Below are 14,458 nucleotides of genomic sequence, written 5' to 3'. Positions count from 1 at the left end.
TGACAGCTAGACAGACAGACGGACGGCAAGACGGACAGACGGACAGACAGACAGACAGACAGACAGACAGACAGACGGACGGCAAGACGGACAGACGGACAGACGGACAGACAGACAGACAGATTGATGGACAGACGGACAGACGGACACGGTGGCTTCACTTTACTGCACCACAAGATTCAGATATGATTTACCCTTCAACAGTAAAGTGTAAATTCAGAGAATTAGAACACTGAGGGAGACAACATGTGTTTTATTCTGTGTACTCTCTGCTGTCATATTTTTCTGACAATGAGGTTTTGTTTTTGTTCAAACTATTGATTGATACGTGATGATATTGATAGGTAATTCTCATATTTCTATAACAGTAAAAGTAGTAGTACTCAGTGAATGTCCTACATAGTGCTAGTGTCCAGCAGCCCTCGTCCAGTCCTGAACCTGCTCCTTGTTTCTGTCAGTCAGCGTGTTATGTACATGCTCCCATAAACACTACTCATGTAACTTGTAATGGAACTCCTGTTTGGACTCTGCTCTCATTCTGAACACTTATTGATCCAGATCATGTTTTACAAGAAGACTTCTCCGTCCTTCACGGTGGAATGACTTGACTAGTGTGCATGTGTATCCTAATGACACACACACACACACACACACACACACACACACACACGTACAGAAGAAAGCTTCTTCATAAAAAACTGCCTACAAGGTCATATTGTGTAAGTTGAGCTGCTGGTCACAAGATCACACTTGTGTAAAGTGCATACTGCACCATGATTGGCTCAAAACTAGCTGTGATATATGAGTCATAAGTTGAGCACAGAGAAACGTTCTTCCCCTCCAGGAGACGAATGTGCACATAGATCATTCTGCACAGCGAAGCTTAGGGATGCACCGATGCCGTTACCGGATCGGATGTCGACTCAAATAGCCGGATCGGGTATCAGTGACAATGAATAAACTATATAAATTATATACTGGAGTTTGTTTGTTTTAAAAAGTTAAAGCCCCCCCCTCCTCCCCCAGCCAGTTTTACTTCATGTTTTTTTAGTTAACGTTCTTTCTCAAACAGAGAACGGAGGTGTGGTTAATAGTGAGACGTAACTCATTACCATGGCAACCAGATTGCATCGTTTTTCAACCCAGTTTAGATGAATTTACTGTTTATCAGACCACTAATGAGCAACGCATGCCGGGTAGATTTGTGTCCGACTGGCTCTGACGTCATGCACACGTGGGATCCCGGTCCCGCGGGGTCGGACACACCACCGGCCCGTCTCGCCCACACCGTCGAGGAGGTGGAGCGCGAGCGTGTGCGATAGGACCCGAAAGATGATGACGAGAGGTGAACGTCACGCTGCCGTAAAGTTGTATCGGTGCCGTTGTATCGGAGCTGTTTTGCGAGTACATGAGCACAGTATCGGACCCGATACTGGTATCGGCGCATCCCTAATAATAATAATAATAATAATAACGAAGGTTATTTATATAGCACTTATCAAAACGAGTGCTCATTACAAAGTGCATTATAAGGCGGACATAAAAATAATAAAGGATAGAATCCAACGCCAGATACACGCACATTTCCACATATACTTACAAACACATATAAACAAATCCCAACGTGGTCTGAAAACTACAAGTAGCCTACAGATCGGATCTAACAGGAAGTCACTTTTCCTGTGACTTCCTGTAAATTCTTTGAAGGCTGCTGCAAACTGTCCGACCTGACCGCATCTTTTTGTCTCCGCCCCTGCTGCTGCCGCCAGCTGTAATAAAGATTATGTATTTTTTTTTGCCCAATGACGCCAAAACTTAACTGCCTACCCCAGCTTTAAGTTTCAACTAGTCATGTTCATGTGTGTGGATGTAATTGAGGTGATCTGATACAAACGGTATGCTAAAAGTCATTGTTTGTGCCCTCTGTTTGCCTCTCTGTGTGTGTCAGGTACACTGAGCGTGATGCTGTCCTTCGCCTTCATCTTCAACCAGTGTCTGCACTGTGACTCCCTCACCCCCCAGTGGGCCAGTTTGATCTACTTCATCCCGTTCATTGTCGTTTTTCAGTTCGGCTGGGCCGCCACCCAGATCTCCCACCTGTCTCTCATTCCAGAGCTGGTCACCTGTGAGCACGCTAAAGTAGAACTCACTGCATACAGGTAACGTTTTAAACACATCGACTGTGCACGCGGCGAGGTAGTCTACAGATCCTGAATACGCAGTTTCTCCCTACGTGTGTGTGTGTGTGTGTGTGTGTGTGTGTGTGTGTGTGCAGGTATGCGTTCACAGTGATAGCCAACATCACGGTGTATGCGGTGGCTTTCCTGCTGTTCCACGTCCAGGCCGGAGAGGACGATGACGTGCTAGGACCGGCAGATATCCCTGTCTTCAGGGTGAGGAGGAGTTCTAATCTAATGACAACTTTACAGTGGGTGAACTGAACATACCCGGGCCCTTTGAACAGAACACGAGGGACCCAAAGTCAGCAGTAGCACAAACGCAATCTCAGTTTCAACACTTTATTGATGCGTGTATAATGCAGCCGCCGAACACCCGCTGACCCATCCTGTCATCCACCAGCACCCAGTAGGAGAAGGTTGTAATCAGCAGCAAACCCACGAAGTAGGTGATCTGGACCAATCAGAAGAGAGACGCAGGTTGAAATCCAGCCCTGGCTTAAACACTTCCTCTTCTCATCAGTGTAGATCAATGCCAATTTTCGTAGTGGCCAAACGGCGGTACTACAACTTCCGTGTCCGTCACGTTATGCCATTGGGCCCAAAAATACTTTTTCCCATAGACTTAGATTGGGAAAGAGACGTCTGTAACTCAGCTTATACTTATATACTTATATTTACTTAATACTTATGGTATTAGATCGGTACATAGACTGGCGTACTCGCCGATACCGAATTTTGGGCAGTATCTGACGCATTTCCGATACTGGTATCGGTATCGGAACAACTGTAGTGGATACAGAGTGAGGTTGTGCTACTCAACACACTCGAGTATTGTTTACCTAGCAATCAGTGACACTGCAGAATCTGATGAGGAAATGTTGAACTGAAACAACAGAGAGAACCAGTCAGTCAACTCTTCCAGCTTCTGGCAGACAGCCACAATGCTGACACAAAGAGGATGTGATGATACTGACAGGAGACCAAATTAAACATCCAGAAACAACCCAGACTTCTCTGGAGTAGTACACAACTCAATAAAATATATAACACAGGTCTAGTCGTTTTAATGAGGAAAAGTTACATATTATACCTTTTTAAAGGTGAAAGTCTGATAAACTATAACTTTGCTCCCCCTAGTTGAATAATGGAGATGCATTTGCCCCACTTGCTCCATTGCTCAGGCGCCTAAGGTTGTCACGCCATGAGTCGTATAGGAATGTATAGGGGTAGAGAGTAACAGTTGAACATCTGGATGGAGGTAATGTGGAGCGGGATGTGGAAGGACTCCTGTTGACGATGAAAATGCAGCGATCTGTCAGCCGACTGCAGTCGAGAAAGAAACCGCTAGAACAGTTTATTTTTTGCTTTTTTTATTTTGACCGTACAAGAGTTGTAAACCGTCTACATTCACACAGTTTGGGAGGAAGTGAAAGTGAAAGAACAGCTTGCCATATACCGGTTCATGATGCGCCTTGACTTGTGCTGCGTTGTGTGTTTGATTACAGAACCTGGCGCTGATCGTGCTGGGCATCGGCGCTCTCTTCTCCCTCTTCTTCCACCTGGGAATCAAAGAGAGGAGGTCTGGAGCAGAAGGGGAGGCTGGAGGAGAGGAGGGGAGGAAGAGGATGGAGGAGGAGGAGGAGGAGGGGGAGCTGAGGCCCCTGCTTCCCCGCCATAAGACCTCCTCGTCTCTTCTGCAGTGGAAATGTTGGCTGCAGCAGCCTTCTTTTTACCAGGTGAGAAGAGCAAACCTGCCTGAGCTGAGCTCCACCTGAAGCTACTCAGCTAGTTGTTGTTCTGTGTTTGGACTGACTTGAAAGCTCGGTAACACTTCATTTTGCAGGTCAGCAAATTTCATGGTAATTAGGTGATAAAACTAATAAACTAATATTCATCCGATTTTATTTATTTTTGCTCCTACTTGAGTATTTCTTTCTCTTAGTTTTCTCCATTTCTCTCTCCGTCTCTCACTCACTGAAGGTCCTTTCACACACAACGTGACAACGCTACCACTGAGCTCTGAAACACATTATTTGCAACAGCTTGCGCTGCACCACGACGGCTTTTCGCTGCATCGAACAAAGCCCAACTTTGGGCGCTGCACGCTGTGACGAACGCAGCTTAAACATGAGCTCAAACTGCCGCTGTGTCGCCATGGATGTGTTAAGAGAACTGGATACAGCGTTGGAGGCGGGGCCCCATTCATTCCTATGAAAGTTGCTCAGTGGCATCATGAAGCCAAAATGGCTTGAAAGTACCCAGATCTTGGGCACATGGAACATGCGCAGTAGCGTCCGCTCGGTCACATGACTCGATCACGGGGTCCCAACGTCACGCCGTCGTCACGGCTTGCGCTCCAGCCCTCGGCCCGGGTCTCATTCACATGAACGGAGCAAGGGAAATAACTCTGGATTCGGCTATTAGTGCGTTTTACAACTTTAGAAAAAAATTTTTTTTAAATAAGGGCTATTATAGAGTGTTCGTACTGAAGTTGATTCACCTAAAAAAAAATTATCCGTTGAGTTACAGACATCTCTTTCCCAATGTCAGTCTATGGGGAAAAGTATTTTTGGGTCCAATGGCATCACGTGACGGACACGGTAGTTGCAGTACCGCCGTTTGGCCACTACAAATGTTGGGATCGACGACCGGCGCTCTTCCTGGGGGGGCTTGTGTGTCGCGAGCACAGACTGCTCTCTTCCGCCGGGAAACGACAGTCGGTGTAGCTCTATTGTCGTCCGGGTGGAAACAGTAGGGATTATACACACTGTTCAGTTCCAGAAGCACGCTGAGATGACGAACATAAATCGGGAGAAATACGGGAGAGATATGACCCCCGGGAGGAAACCGGGAGTGGGAAAATCGGGGGGGTTTAGCAAGTATGTGTGTACTTGGGTTTTCCGAAATGTTTTCAACAATAATAATATAATAAAGTAATTTTTTTATCAATTTGGAGGTAAATATTGGGGTAATTTGGCAGTAATTCCAAAGAAATGTCTTACTAATTATCACCTAATTACCAGGAAATTTGCTGACTTGTAAAATGAAGTGTTACTAAAAGCTTTTTTTTGTAATTATTTCAACAACACGTGTTGTCTTGTGTCATAATGTGTTTAACTGGCTGACAGACCTGTGTGTTACTGTGTATCTCTGCAGGTGGCCTTACTCTACATGTCTACCAGGTTAATAGTCAATCTGTCTCAGACATACATCTCAATGTATCTCATCAACACTCTGAGCCTGCCCAAGGTAACACCATATCACCACAATCGTTCTTCTTCGTATGTTATTAGTTCATGGTGACCACATCTGTGTCAGAGTAGCAGTCTTTCCTCAGCGTTCGTTCTTTCTCTTTCTCCCTCCAACAGAAGTTCATCGCGACGATCCCATTAGTGATGTACGTGAGCGGCTTCCTGTCCTCCTTCATCATGAAGCCCGTCACTAAACTCATTGGAAAATCTGTAAGTTTGACACATTAAAGGTGTAGGAGCTTTTTTTTGTTTTTGTTTTTGCTAAAGAACTACAAGGCGCCGCAGGTCGAGCTTAAAGTGACGCAATCACCGCACGCCCGTAATCATTTAGATCGAGAGAGCCAGGTGTGTGGCGAGAAGACGCCGAGAAGAAACTGTTTTTTCAACCGCTCGCAAGCAAGCCATGTTGAGTCTGACATTAGAACTGCACCCATAGCAACGGTCTGCTATACATAGCAACGGTCTGCTATACATAGCAATGATCTGCTATACATAGCAACGGTCTGCTATACATAGCAACGGTTATGCTATACATAGCAACGATGTGCTATACATAGCAACGGTCTACTATACATAGCAATGGTTATGCTATACATAGCAACGATCTGTTATACATAGCAACGGTTCTGCTATACATAGCAACGATCTGCTATACATAGCAACGGTCTGTTATACATAGCAACAGTTCTGCTATACATAGCAACGGTCTGTTATACATAGCAACGGTCTGCTATACATAGCAACGGTCTGCTATACATAGCAACGGTCTGATATACATAGCAACGGTTTGTTATACATAGCAACGGTCTGTTATACATAGCAACGGTCTGCTATACATAGCAACGGTTATGCTATACATAGCAACGGTACTGCTATACATAGCAACGATCTGCTATACATAGCAACGGTCTGCTATACATATCAACGGTTCTGCTATACAAAGCAACGGTTCTGCTATACATAGCAACGATCTGTTATACATAGCAACGATCTGTTATACATAGCAATGGTTCTGCTATACATAGCAACGGTACTGCTATACATAGAAACGATCTGTTATACATAGCAACGGTCTGCTATACATATCAACGGTTCTGCTATACAAAGCAACGGTTCTGCTATACATAGCAACGATCTGTTATACATAGCAACGATCTGTTATACATAGCAATGGTTCTGCTATACATAGCAACGGTACTGCTATACATAGAAACGATCTGTTATACATAGCAACGGTTCTGCTATACAAAGCAACGGTTCTGCTATACATAGCAACGATCTGTTATACATAGCAATGGTTCTGCTATACATAGAAACGATCTGTTATACATAGCAACGGTCTGCTATACATAGCAACGGTTTGCCATACATAGCAACGGTCTGTTATACATAGCAACGGTTCTGCTATACATAGCAACGGTTTGCTATACATAGCAACGGTCTGCTATACATAGCAACGGTCTGTTATACATAGCAACGTTCTGTTATACATAGCAACGGTTCTGCTATACATAGCAACGGTTTGCTATACATAGCAACGGTCTGCTATACATAGCAACGGTCTGCTATACATAGCAATGGTTCTGATATACATAGCAACGGTTCTGCTATACATAGCAACGGTCTGCTATACATAGCAACGGTTCTGCTGTACATAGCAGTATTCAACAACGTTGTGTAATAAATAGTAATAAAAATAACTATATATATTTTTTTTATCACGTTGGTATTGGACCGGTACTCGGTTTCAGCCGATACCACAAGTTCAGGTATCGTAATCGCTATCGGGAAGGAAAAAAATGTTATCGGAACATCTCTAGTATCTGCACTGATGAGAAGAGGAAGTGCTTAAGCCAGGGCTGGATTTGAACCTGCGTCTCTCTTCTGATTGGTCCAGATCACCTACTCCGTGGGCCTGCTGCTGATCATGGCCTTCTCCTACTGGGTGCTGGTGGATGGCAGGATGGGTCAGCGGGTGTACGGGGCCGCCGTGCTGCTGGGGGCGGGGTCAGCCACCATCCTGGTCATATCGCTGTCCATGACGGCCGAGCTCATCGCCGATCAGACGGTAAGATGTGTGAGAGAGAGACGGAGAGAGAGGGAGAGGGAGGTGATATGTGTCCTTTTACATCATCCATTATCTTCATCTCTCTCTCTGTGCAGCAAAGTGGAGCGTTTGTGTACGGAGCCATGAGTTTCACCGATAAGGTGGCTAATGGAGTGGCTGTGATGGTCATTCAGGCTCTGCATCCTTGCCAGTGAGTACTCCACAAATTGTTCCACAAGGAAAAAAAAGAGGAGTGATATTTTGAAGGAGTTCTGCTGGTTCTATCTGAGACTGTGACGTACGCTAACAGATGTTGTCGTCTCTCTCAGTACCGGGGTGTGCTGTCCGGCCTGCGTGTGGTTCTATCATTACATCATGGTCATAGTAACGGGAGGCGTGGCAGTCGTCGCAGCTTTGGCGCTCTGCTCCATCCTCATCTGGCCAATCAGGATCAGACCACGTGAGTCGGACAACTATACTAATATATATCATGTAGCATATCTGCTAGGGGTGGGGGAAAAATGGATTCACCTATGTATCGATTTTGAAATAGATTTTTTTAACGCCAGAATCGATTTATTTACTTCATTTGAGTCTATGAGGAGGTAGAAGGAAGGTACCGCTTTTATTGTTGTAGTCTGAGTAACGTGATGTCATATCCGTTCAACCTCAACAAACCACAGCGAGCCGAAACGAGGAAGTAGAAAACGTTGGAGGGTTAAATCCATCGTGGTAAACACTACACATCCAGTAAAGTATGGAAACACTTTGGGTTTCACACGTTACAGGAAAAGGCAGAGCTAGACATCACGGCTAAAGCTGCATGCTAACTCTGTCACGGACAGGAAACGTTATCGTATCGCGGTAACGTGGCGGTCGAGCCGGCCGTCGCTCTCATCTCCGTGGTCAAATGGGCCGATGCTACGACTGTAGAGCACCCATACACTGACATTTATATAAATGCATTCAAACGGCCCCGATGGAGCTGACCATGGATGGATAAAGAGAACGGAGCTGACGGGAGAGCTAGAGACCACCTTGGAGAAGTTAGAGGAAGTAGACTACGTCTGGTTTTCAAAATAAGGTGTTAACAAATGGAACTGTATATACAAAATACATATATAGAAATAAGACTGATTGGATTATATTCACCAGAAGTATAAAACATTACATGTCCCTTATAAATTAAAAAGAAAATAGCACTAATCTGTGAGGGAAATGTCTTTATTCTTTGATTTTTGGGCTGCTGGAAAAAAATTTAATAAATAACTCCTGACAATGATCCTGATATATTTGACTTCAGGACATCTCTGACTACATACATGCTGATAATCAAACATTTTTATTGTATTAATTTAGATATTTTCTAAAGTAAAAGTCCCTAGAAGGGTATGATTCAACTTTTCCCCGTGGTCTAGTGTTAAAAAAGTGAACAAAAATCGTAATATCAAAGCACAATACTAGTAGAATCGCAATACTGAACAAATTGGCACCCAAGTATCGTAATAGTATCGAATCAGGAGATAGGTGAATCGTCTCAGCCCTAGTATCTGCATTGCTTTTTGTGTCAATCATTCACAGTTCCCTTCCTGTGTGTGTGTGTGTGTGTGTGTGTGTGTGTGTGTGTGTGTGTGTGTGTGTGTGTGTGTGTGTGTGTGTGTGTGTGTGTGTGTGTGTGTGTGTGTGTGTGTGTGTGTGTGTGTGTGTGTGTGTGTGTGTGTGTGTGTGTGTGTGTGTGTGTGTGTGCGCGTGTGCGCTTGTAGGTGGTCTGCCAGACAGCTCTGAGGATGCAACCAGAATCAACTAACAGCCCTTCCCTCCCCCACTCACCCCAGCAGCTCAACAGGCAAAACACGAACTCTGGGCTGGTCTCAGTTGGACAGGAGGAGCTTTCACTTTTCTTTCTCTTTTAAGATTCGTTTTTAGTTTTTCAGGGGAAAAGCAGCGGGGTGGGGGGGGATTCCCGCCCGGCTGCTCGACTGGTGCACTTACTGCGGCACATTTTAGCACTTCTGGTTAAAGTTACAGGAGTGAGCAGGGAAACCAGAGGAACGGAGAAGGGAGTTTTTAAACTTCATGCTCAAACTGACAGCTCTAGCTCATTTTCAACCCAGATCTCGTTTTCCCATCATTTTCCAAAATCGCAGCCTGAAAGTTATAAAAAATCCTGTTGATATGGGTTAATTTCCTGGAAGTGAAGCGATGAATATGATTGGGCGTAACTAACCAGCAAGCATACTTGCCAACCTTGAGGTTCTTCCCCAGAAAAATAGAGTTTCAGAGACTTTGTTTCCTTCATTCTGGTGACTTTAAAAGAGGGAAAATAACAAAATACACTGCAACGGCATTTTAATGTTAAACATTTGATTTTACCTTTATCTCCCGGGAAAGAAAACTGAATAATTCGCCCCTCTGGTCTGAACTTGGCGTGTGAACCTCTGGCGTAAACTAATATTCATCCAGTTTTTATTCATTTTTCGCCCCTACTTGAGTATTTTATTTATTTTATTCGTATCTCCATCAGCTGTGGCTGAAGCCCATATATTCTTCTTGGAGTCCACTCAAAGCACTGTGAACTCTTAAGGCTACAATTCAGTACATAATCACATTACAATCTTTACCAACAATGACCACAACAACAAAACCGACAACAACAAAACATAACAAGACACAACACAGGACCCAGGTTCAAGTTAATACTATTCTAGAACTATACTAGTTCAAGTTAAAACTATTAACTTAAAAAAAGTGTGACAAATTGCCTTAAATCGGGCGAGGGCGATGAAAAACGGGAGTCTCCCGGGAAAATCGGGATGGTTGGCAAGTATGTCAGCAAGTAGTTTGCGTTGTTATAACTTTGACAGCCCTAATTAGATTCCTTATCAACTGCTACAGCACAGAGCTGTGAGCATGAATATGAAACATGATTCTGATTGATTTTCCCGGGTTAGGATTCGGTTAATCAGCTACAGCCTGGATACGATCATACAGAACGTTGGAAAATGATGAGAAAACAGGGTCCAGGTCACAATCGTCTGCTGTATCAGACGATACAGAGCACGAGAGGAAAGACTGGGAACACGTTCACCTGACTGTAGGCTTCGGCTGAAGTGGATCACTTCAAAAGGGAACTACTAAAAAAAAAAGGATTGATGATGATGATGATGATGAAGGGAACCAGGAACAGTATGTGGTGCATTAAAGTGGTCAAGCTCAGAAACACCAAAGACGACGCAGGGACCATTTTAAATCAAGCTGACGTCCCGTCAAGTTCAATGTTAACCAGCTAGTTACGCTGATGTGACAGACGACTACATTCCTGAAGTCAGTCCTGATTTTCGAAGTGGAATGCTTCATTAAAGGGTCATTGCACTATATTTTTCCTCGACAGAATGACATAAAGCACTACATTTACACAGACTGTCGATGGACACGTGAAAACTGACTCCACACCGTCGTGGCGAGGAGAATCGAGCCCTCGCTGCAACGCGAAAACGCCACTTAAACAGGAAGTTGTAAGATTTTCACTTGAATGTTGCTACAGCCAGCCGATTAGACTGTTATCAGGATATTAAATAGACATTATCAGTCGCTATAAGCTCCATAGATGTGGGTCAGTAGGGGCCTACTACACCCACTAGCAGGTTTTATCATCTATTCACCTGGTAGATCACTGAAAGAAGGTATAACATAACACGATAGCGACCTCTGACGAGCACAAAACACAGGGTTCTCCCCCAGGAGACCGGAGTTCGCATCCCGCGTGAAACCAATGACGTGTATTTGTCTTTGTGTTCGTAGATATTTTAACCTAAAACACAATGTTTTCCCCTAAACTTGACTAAGTGGGTTCTACCTAAACCTAAAGAAGTTGTAGTTTTGTTGCCTAAACCTAAAGAAGTTGTAGTTTTATTGCCTAAACCTAAAGTATTTGTAGTATTGTTGCCTAAACCTAAAGTATTTGTAGTTTTATTACCTAAAACTAAAGTAGTAGTTTTATTGCCTAAACCTAAAGTAGTAGTTTTGTTGCCTAAACCTAAAGTAGTAGTTTTGTTGCCTAAACCTAAAGAAGTTGTAGTTTTATTGCCTAAACCTAAAGGTGTAGTTTTGTTGCCTAAACCTAAAGTAGTTATAGTTTTGTTGCCTAAACCTAAAGAAGTAGTTTTGTTGCCTAAACCTAAAGTAGTAGTTGTATTGCCTAAATCTAAATTAGTAGTTTTGTTGCCTAAACCTAAAGTAGTAGTTTTATTGCCTAAACCTAAAGTAGTTGTACTTTTATTGCCTAAACCTAAAGTAGTCATTCAGTTTTACAACATGTTGGAACGTGTTGCTTTTAAGTTTCACTTTTGTAACGTAGTAGGCGTAGTAGGCTCCTAATGACCCACATCTATGGTGCTTATAGCGACTGATAACGCCTATTTAATGGCCTGATAACAGTCAAATCAGTTGCTGCAGCAGCACAAACTAGCTTGGAATCAGCTGATCGGGATGCATTCACTGTACTGGGTGAGAGCAGTGAAGTCTCGTTCAGATGAGCGTCAGTGTTTTAATCTGCTACTGGGGTTCTTTTAAAAGCGGTACTGGGATACAGCAGGCAAACTGGGAAAACTTGTATTTGTGCCTCATTGTTGTGGATTGTTTAGATAAAGCACTCCTATTTGTTTTGTTTTGTTTTTTCACTTGTGGAACAACTTATGATATTATATTATTTCTATTTTAATATTTTTTCTTTGCAAATTGTTTTACCTCTTCAGAATCACAGACCAAATGGAATATGGATATAAAGACTATTTTTTTATAATCAAAAGAAACTTATAAATAGCAGTATTTCATATAAAATTACTTTAAAGGGATCAACGCTATATTATTATTCATATAATGTGTGAATATAAGGGAATTATACTGGTAAACTATCAGAACAGAAACTGGTGTTCTTTTGTCATGTTGAACCAATGCTGTGCCAAAACTCTCTGTGACCTGCGTGATAATCTCTCAAACTAATTATGACTTTATGTTTTTATTTCCCTTTTTTTATGTCTTCATGTTGCCCCGGTGACTTCTCAGATTCTGTGGGTGTGTATGTTGGAGTTGTTTTAGAAAGAGCTCATTAAACGGGTTTCATGAAGTGCAACTACAGAAATGTGTCAGTGTGACTTTAATTCTGAATCGTTTAGTCATCAATCACATGGTCGCGTCACGAGAAGAACAATTCACTGAAACTAGAATTACCACCTCGCGGTTGTTGTGTGCCTCCGCCAACCAGTCAAAATGCAGTTTACCTCCATGTCTGTGCCAAATGTCCTCACCTCATCATTTGATCCTATTGGACATTTGTGTGAAATTGTCATAATTGGCGTATGAATTATGGAGTTAAAAAAAAAATGTTGTGAGGTCACAACGACCTTTAAATTTGATCTTTGACCACCAAATTGTAATGAGTTCATCTTTGAGTTCAAGTGGTCATCTGTGCCAAATGTGAAGAAGTTCCCTCCAGAAATTCCTGAGATATTGTGTTGAATTCTCATAGAAATAATAAATAATAAATAATGTCATGGCTGTCGCCAGCGTGGAGGCATAATTAAGAAAAATATATGTAAAAAATGATTTCAAGCAAATCGGATGAGAGGTGCTTAAAGGGTAACTTTGGTATTTTTTAACCTGGACCTTATTTTTCATGTGGTCCAGTATTGAGAGTTAACGTCGACAGCAGCGTAAATGTTAAGGCCGGCCCACACTAAAAGATTTTTCAAATCTTAACAGATGTGTAAAATATGAGAGCGCCCACACATAAGGACCTGTTGTGTTAAATTTAACAGTTTTGTTCCTATAGTGTGTGGAGAGCAACGATATGGCCAAAACAGCACACACCACACTAAAAGATTCATTCATGAATCCCAACTAAAAAAACGGAAATCTCTCAAAATCTTGCAAAATCTTGCTAAAAGTACAACCTCCCCTAAAACGAAAAGGTTCTTAGTTCCGGGGGAAAGTTTCTGTGGTCGAAACGCTCCAGGGTGGAAAATACCTTAAGTTACGCTTCAAAATGTTCAAAAAGAAAATTTGCATATCCATGACAGCTGGGCAGACTGGTTCTGTTGAGGAAGATGTGATTGAAAGCCCCGGAGCAGACACTAAAGTAATCTTGTGGTGAGATTCTGCGTTTCCAAACGGTAACTTCCCTGCAGAGTGGAAATGTCTGGAAACGTCCTCTGTGCTCTACTGTATCCCGTCGGTACGACTGTATTTTATTAAAATATATCTCATCTATAGGCTACATATCTACAGACTATCAGACTAGGCACAGGAAGTGCATTATTATTATCATACTGTCGGAGATGTGTCGGTGTTTTTGTTCCGCTGCTTTGCACGGAGCTGACAGCCGCCCGCTCTCTCCTCCCCGGCTCTCTGAAGCTCTGTACCTGCTGTCGTCTGGCAAAGGCAGCGGTGCCGGCGGCGCGGAGGTCCCAGAGGACCACGGATACAAATAAAATATACCTGTATTCACAAATATGTAGGATATTACTCACTGACATTCATGTAATATTCCGTCACAACGTCTGCTGTATTAGCCGCGTGTTTACTGCCTGTTTATTTGCAAGTTATTTGAAGTGAGATCGGATCACAAGTGGTCACTGGAGAGGCATGCAGAGTCGTATTCTAAAGCTTTCCACTTGTGATCCGATCACTGAGGACACATGTTAATACCAGGTCTGAACAGGGCTGTGGAAAACCATCTACTCAGATCTGCTTTGTCCAACCAAATGAGTCAGCTGCAGTCCAATTATAACACTGCTTGTGACTCTGACTGGCTGAACATAACAGGAAGTGATTGTTTATGCAACACAAAGCGTCAACAGTTGGTGGGAGTCAAGTGGGAATCAGGTGGATGTGACATGAAAACCAGCGGAAGTCTAAAACAGTCTGGAGCTCAGCAGGCAGTTCCTTGTTCCACTGGTTTAAAAAAACAACGTCCAAATGAG

At 43.1% G+C, this 14,458-nt stretch overlaps 1 protein-coding gene across 4 annotated transcripts in view; it reads left to right on the top strand.

Moving 5' to 3' along the window:
- Window positions 1-10,968, top strand: part of LOC119498858 (major facilitator superfamily domain-containing protein 12-like) — a 15,178-nt gene extending 4,210 nt beyond the window's left edge. For all 4 annotated transcript variants that reach the window (XM_037787952.1, XM_037787950.1, XM_037787953.1 and 1 more), the window contains 9 exons: window positions 1,949-2,159; window positions 2,276-2,393; window positions 3,686-3,916; window positions 5,337-5,429; window positions 5,549-5,641; window positions 7,329-7,499; window positions 7,595-7,689; window positions 7,808-7,938; window positions 9,242-10,968. In XM_037787952.1, coding sequence (XP_037643880.1) covers window positions 1,949-2,159; window positions 2,276-2,393; window positions 3,686-3,916; window positions 5,337-5,429; window positions 5,549-5,641; window positions 7,329-7,499; window positions 7,595-7,689; window positions 7,808-7,938; window positions 9,242-9,285 — 1,187 coding nt within the window. In that variant the 3' untranslated portion in view covers window positions 9,286-10,968. The remainder of the gene's footprint in view (window positions 1-1,948; window positions 2,160-2,275; window positions 2,394-3,685; window positions 3,917-5,336; window positions 5,430-5,548; window positions 5,642-7,328; window positions 7,500-7,594; window positions 7,690-7,807; window positions 7,939-9,241) is intronic.
- The last annotated feature ends 3,490 nt before the right edge of the window (window positions 10,969-14,458 follow it).

The sequence above is a fragment of the Sebastes umbrosus genome, chromosome 12, assembly GCF_015220745.1.
Source record: "Sebastes umbrosus isolate fSebUmb1 chromosome 12, fSebUmb1.pri, whole genome shotgun sequence".
Lineage (NCBI taxonomy): Eukaryota > Metazoa > Chordata > Actinopteri > Perciformes > Sebastidae > Sebastes > Sebastes umbrosus.
Note: the sequence above shows the minus strand (reverse complement) of the source record. Positions and strands in the feature narration are given on the sequence as shown.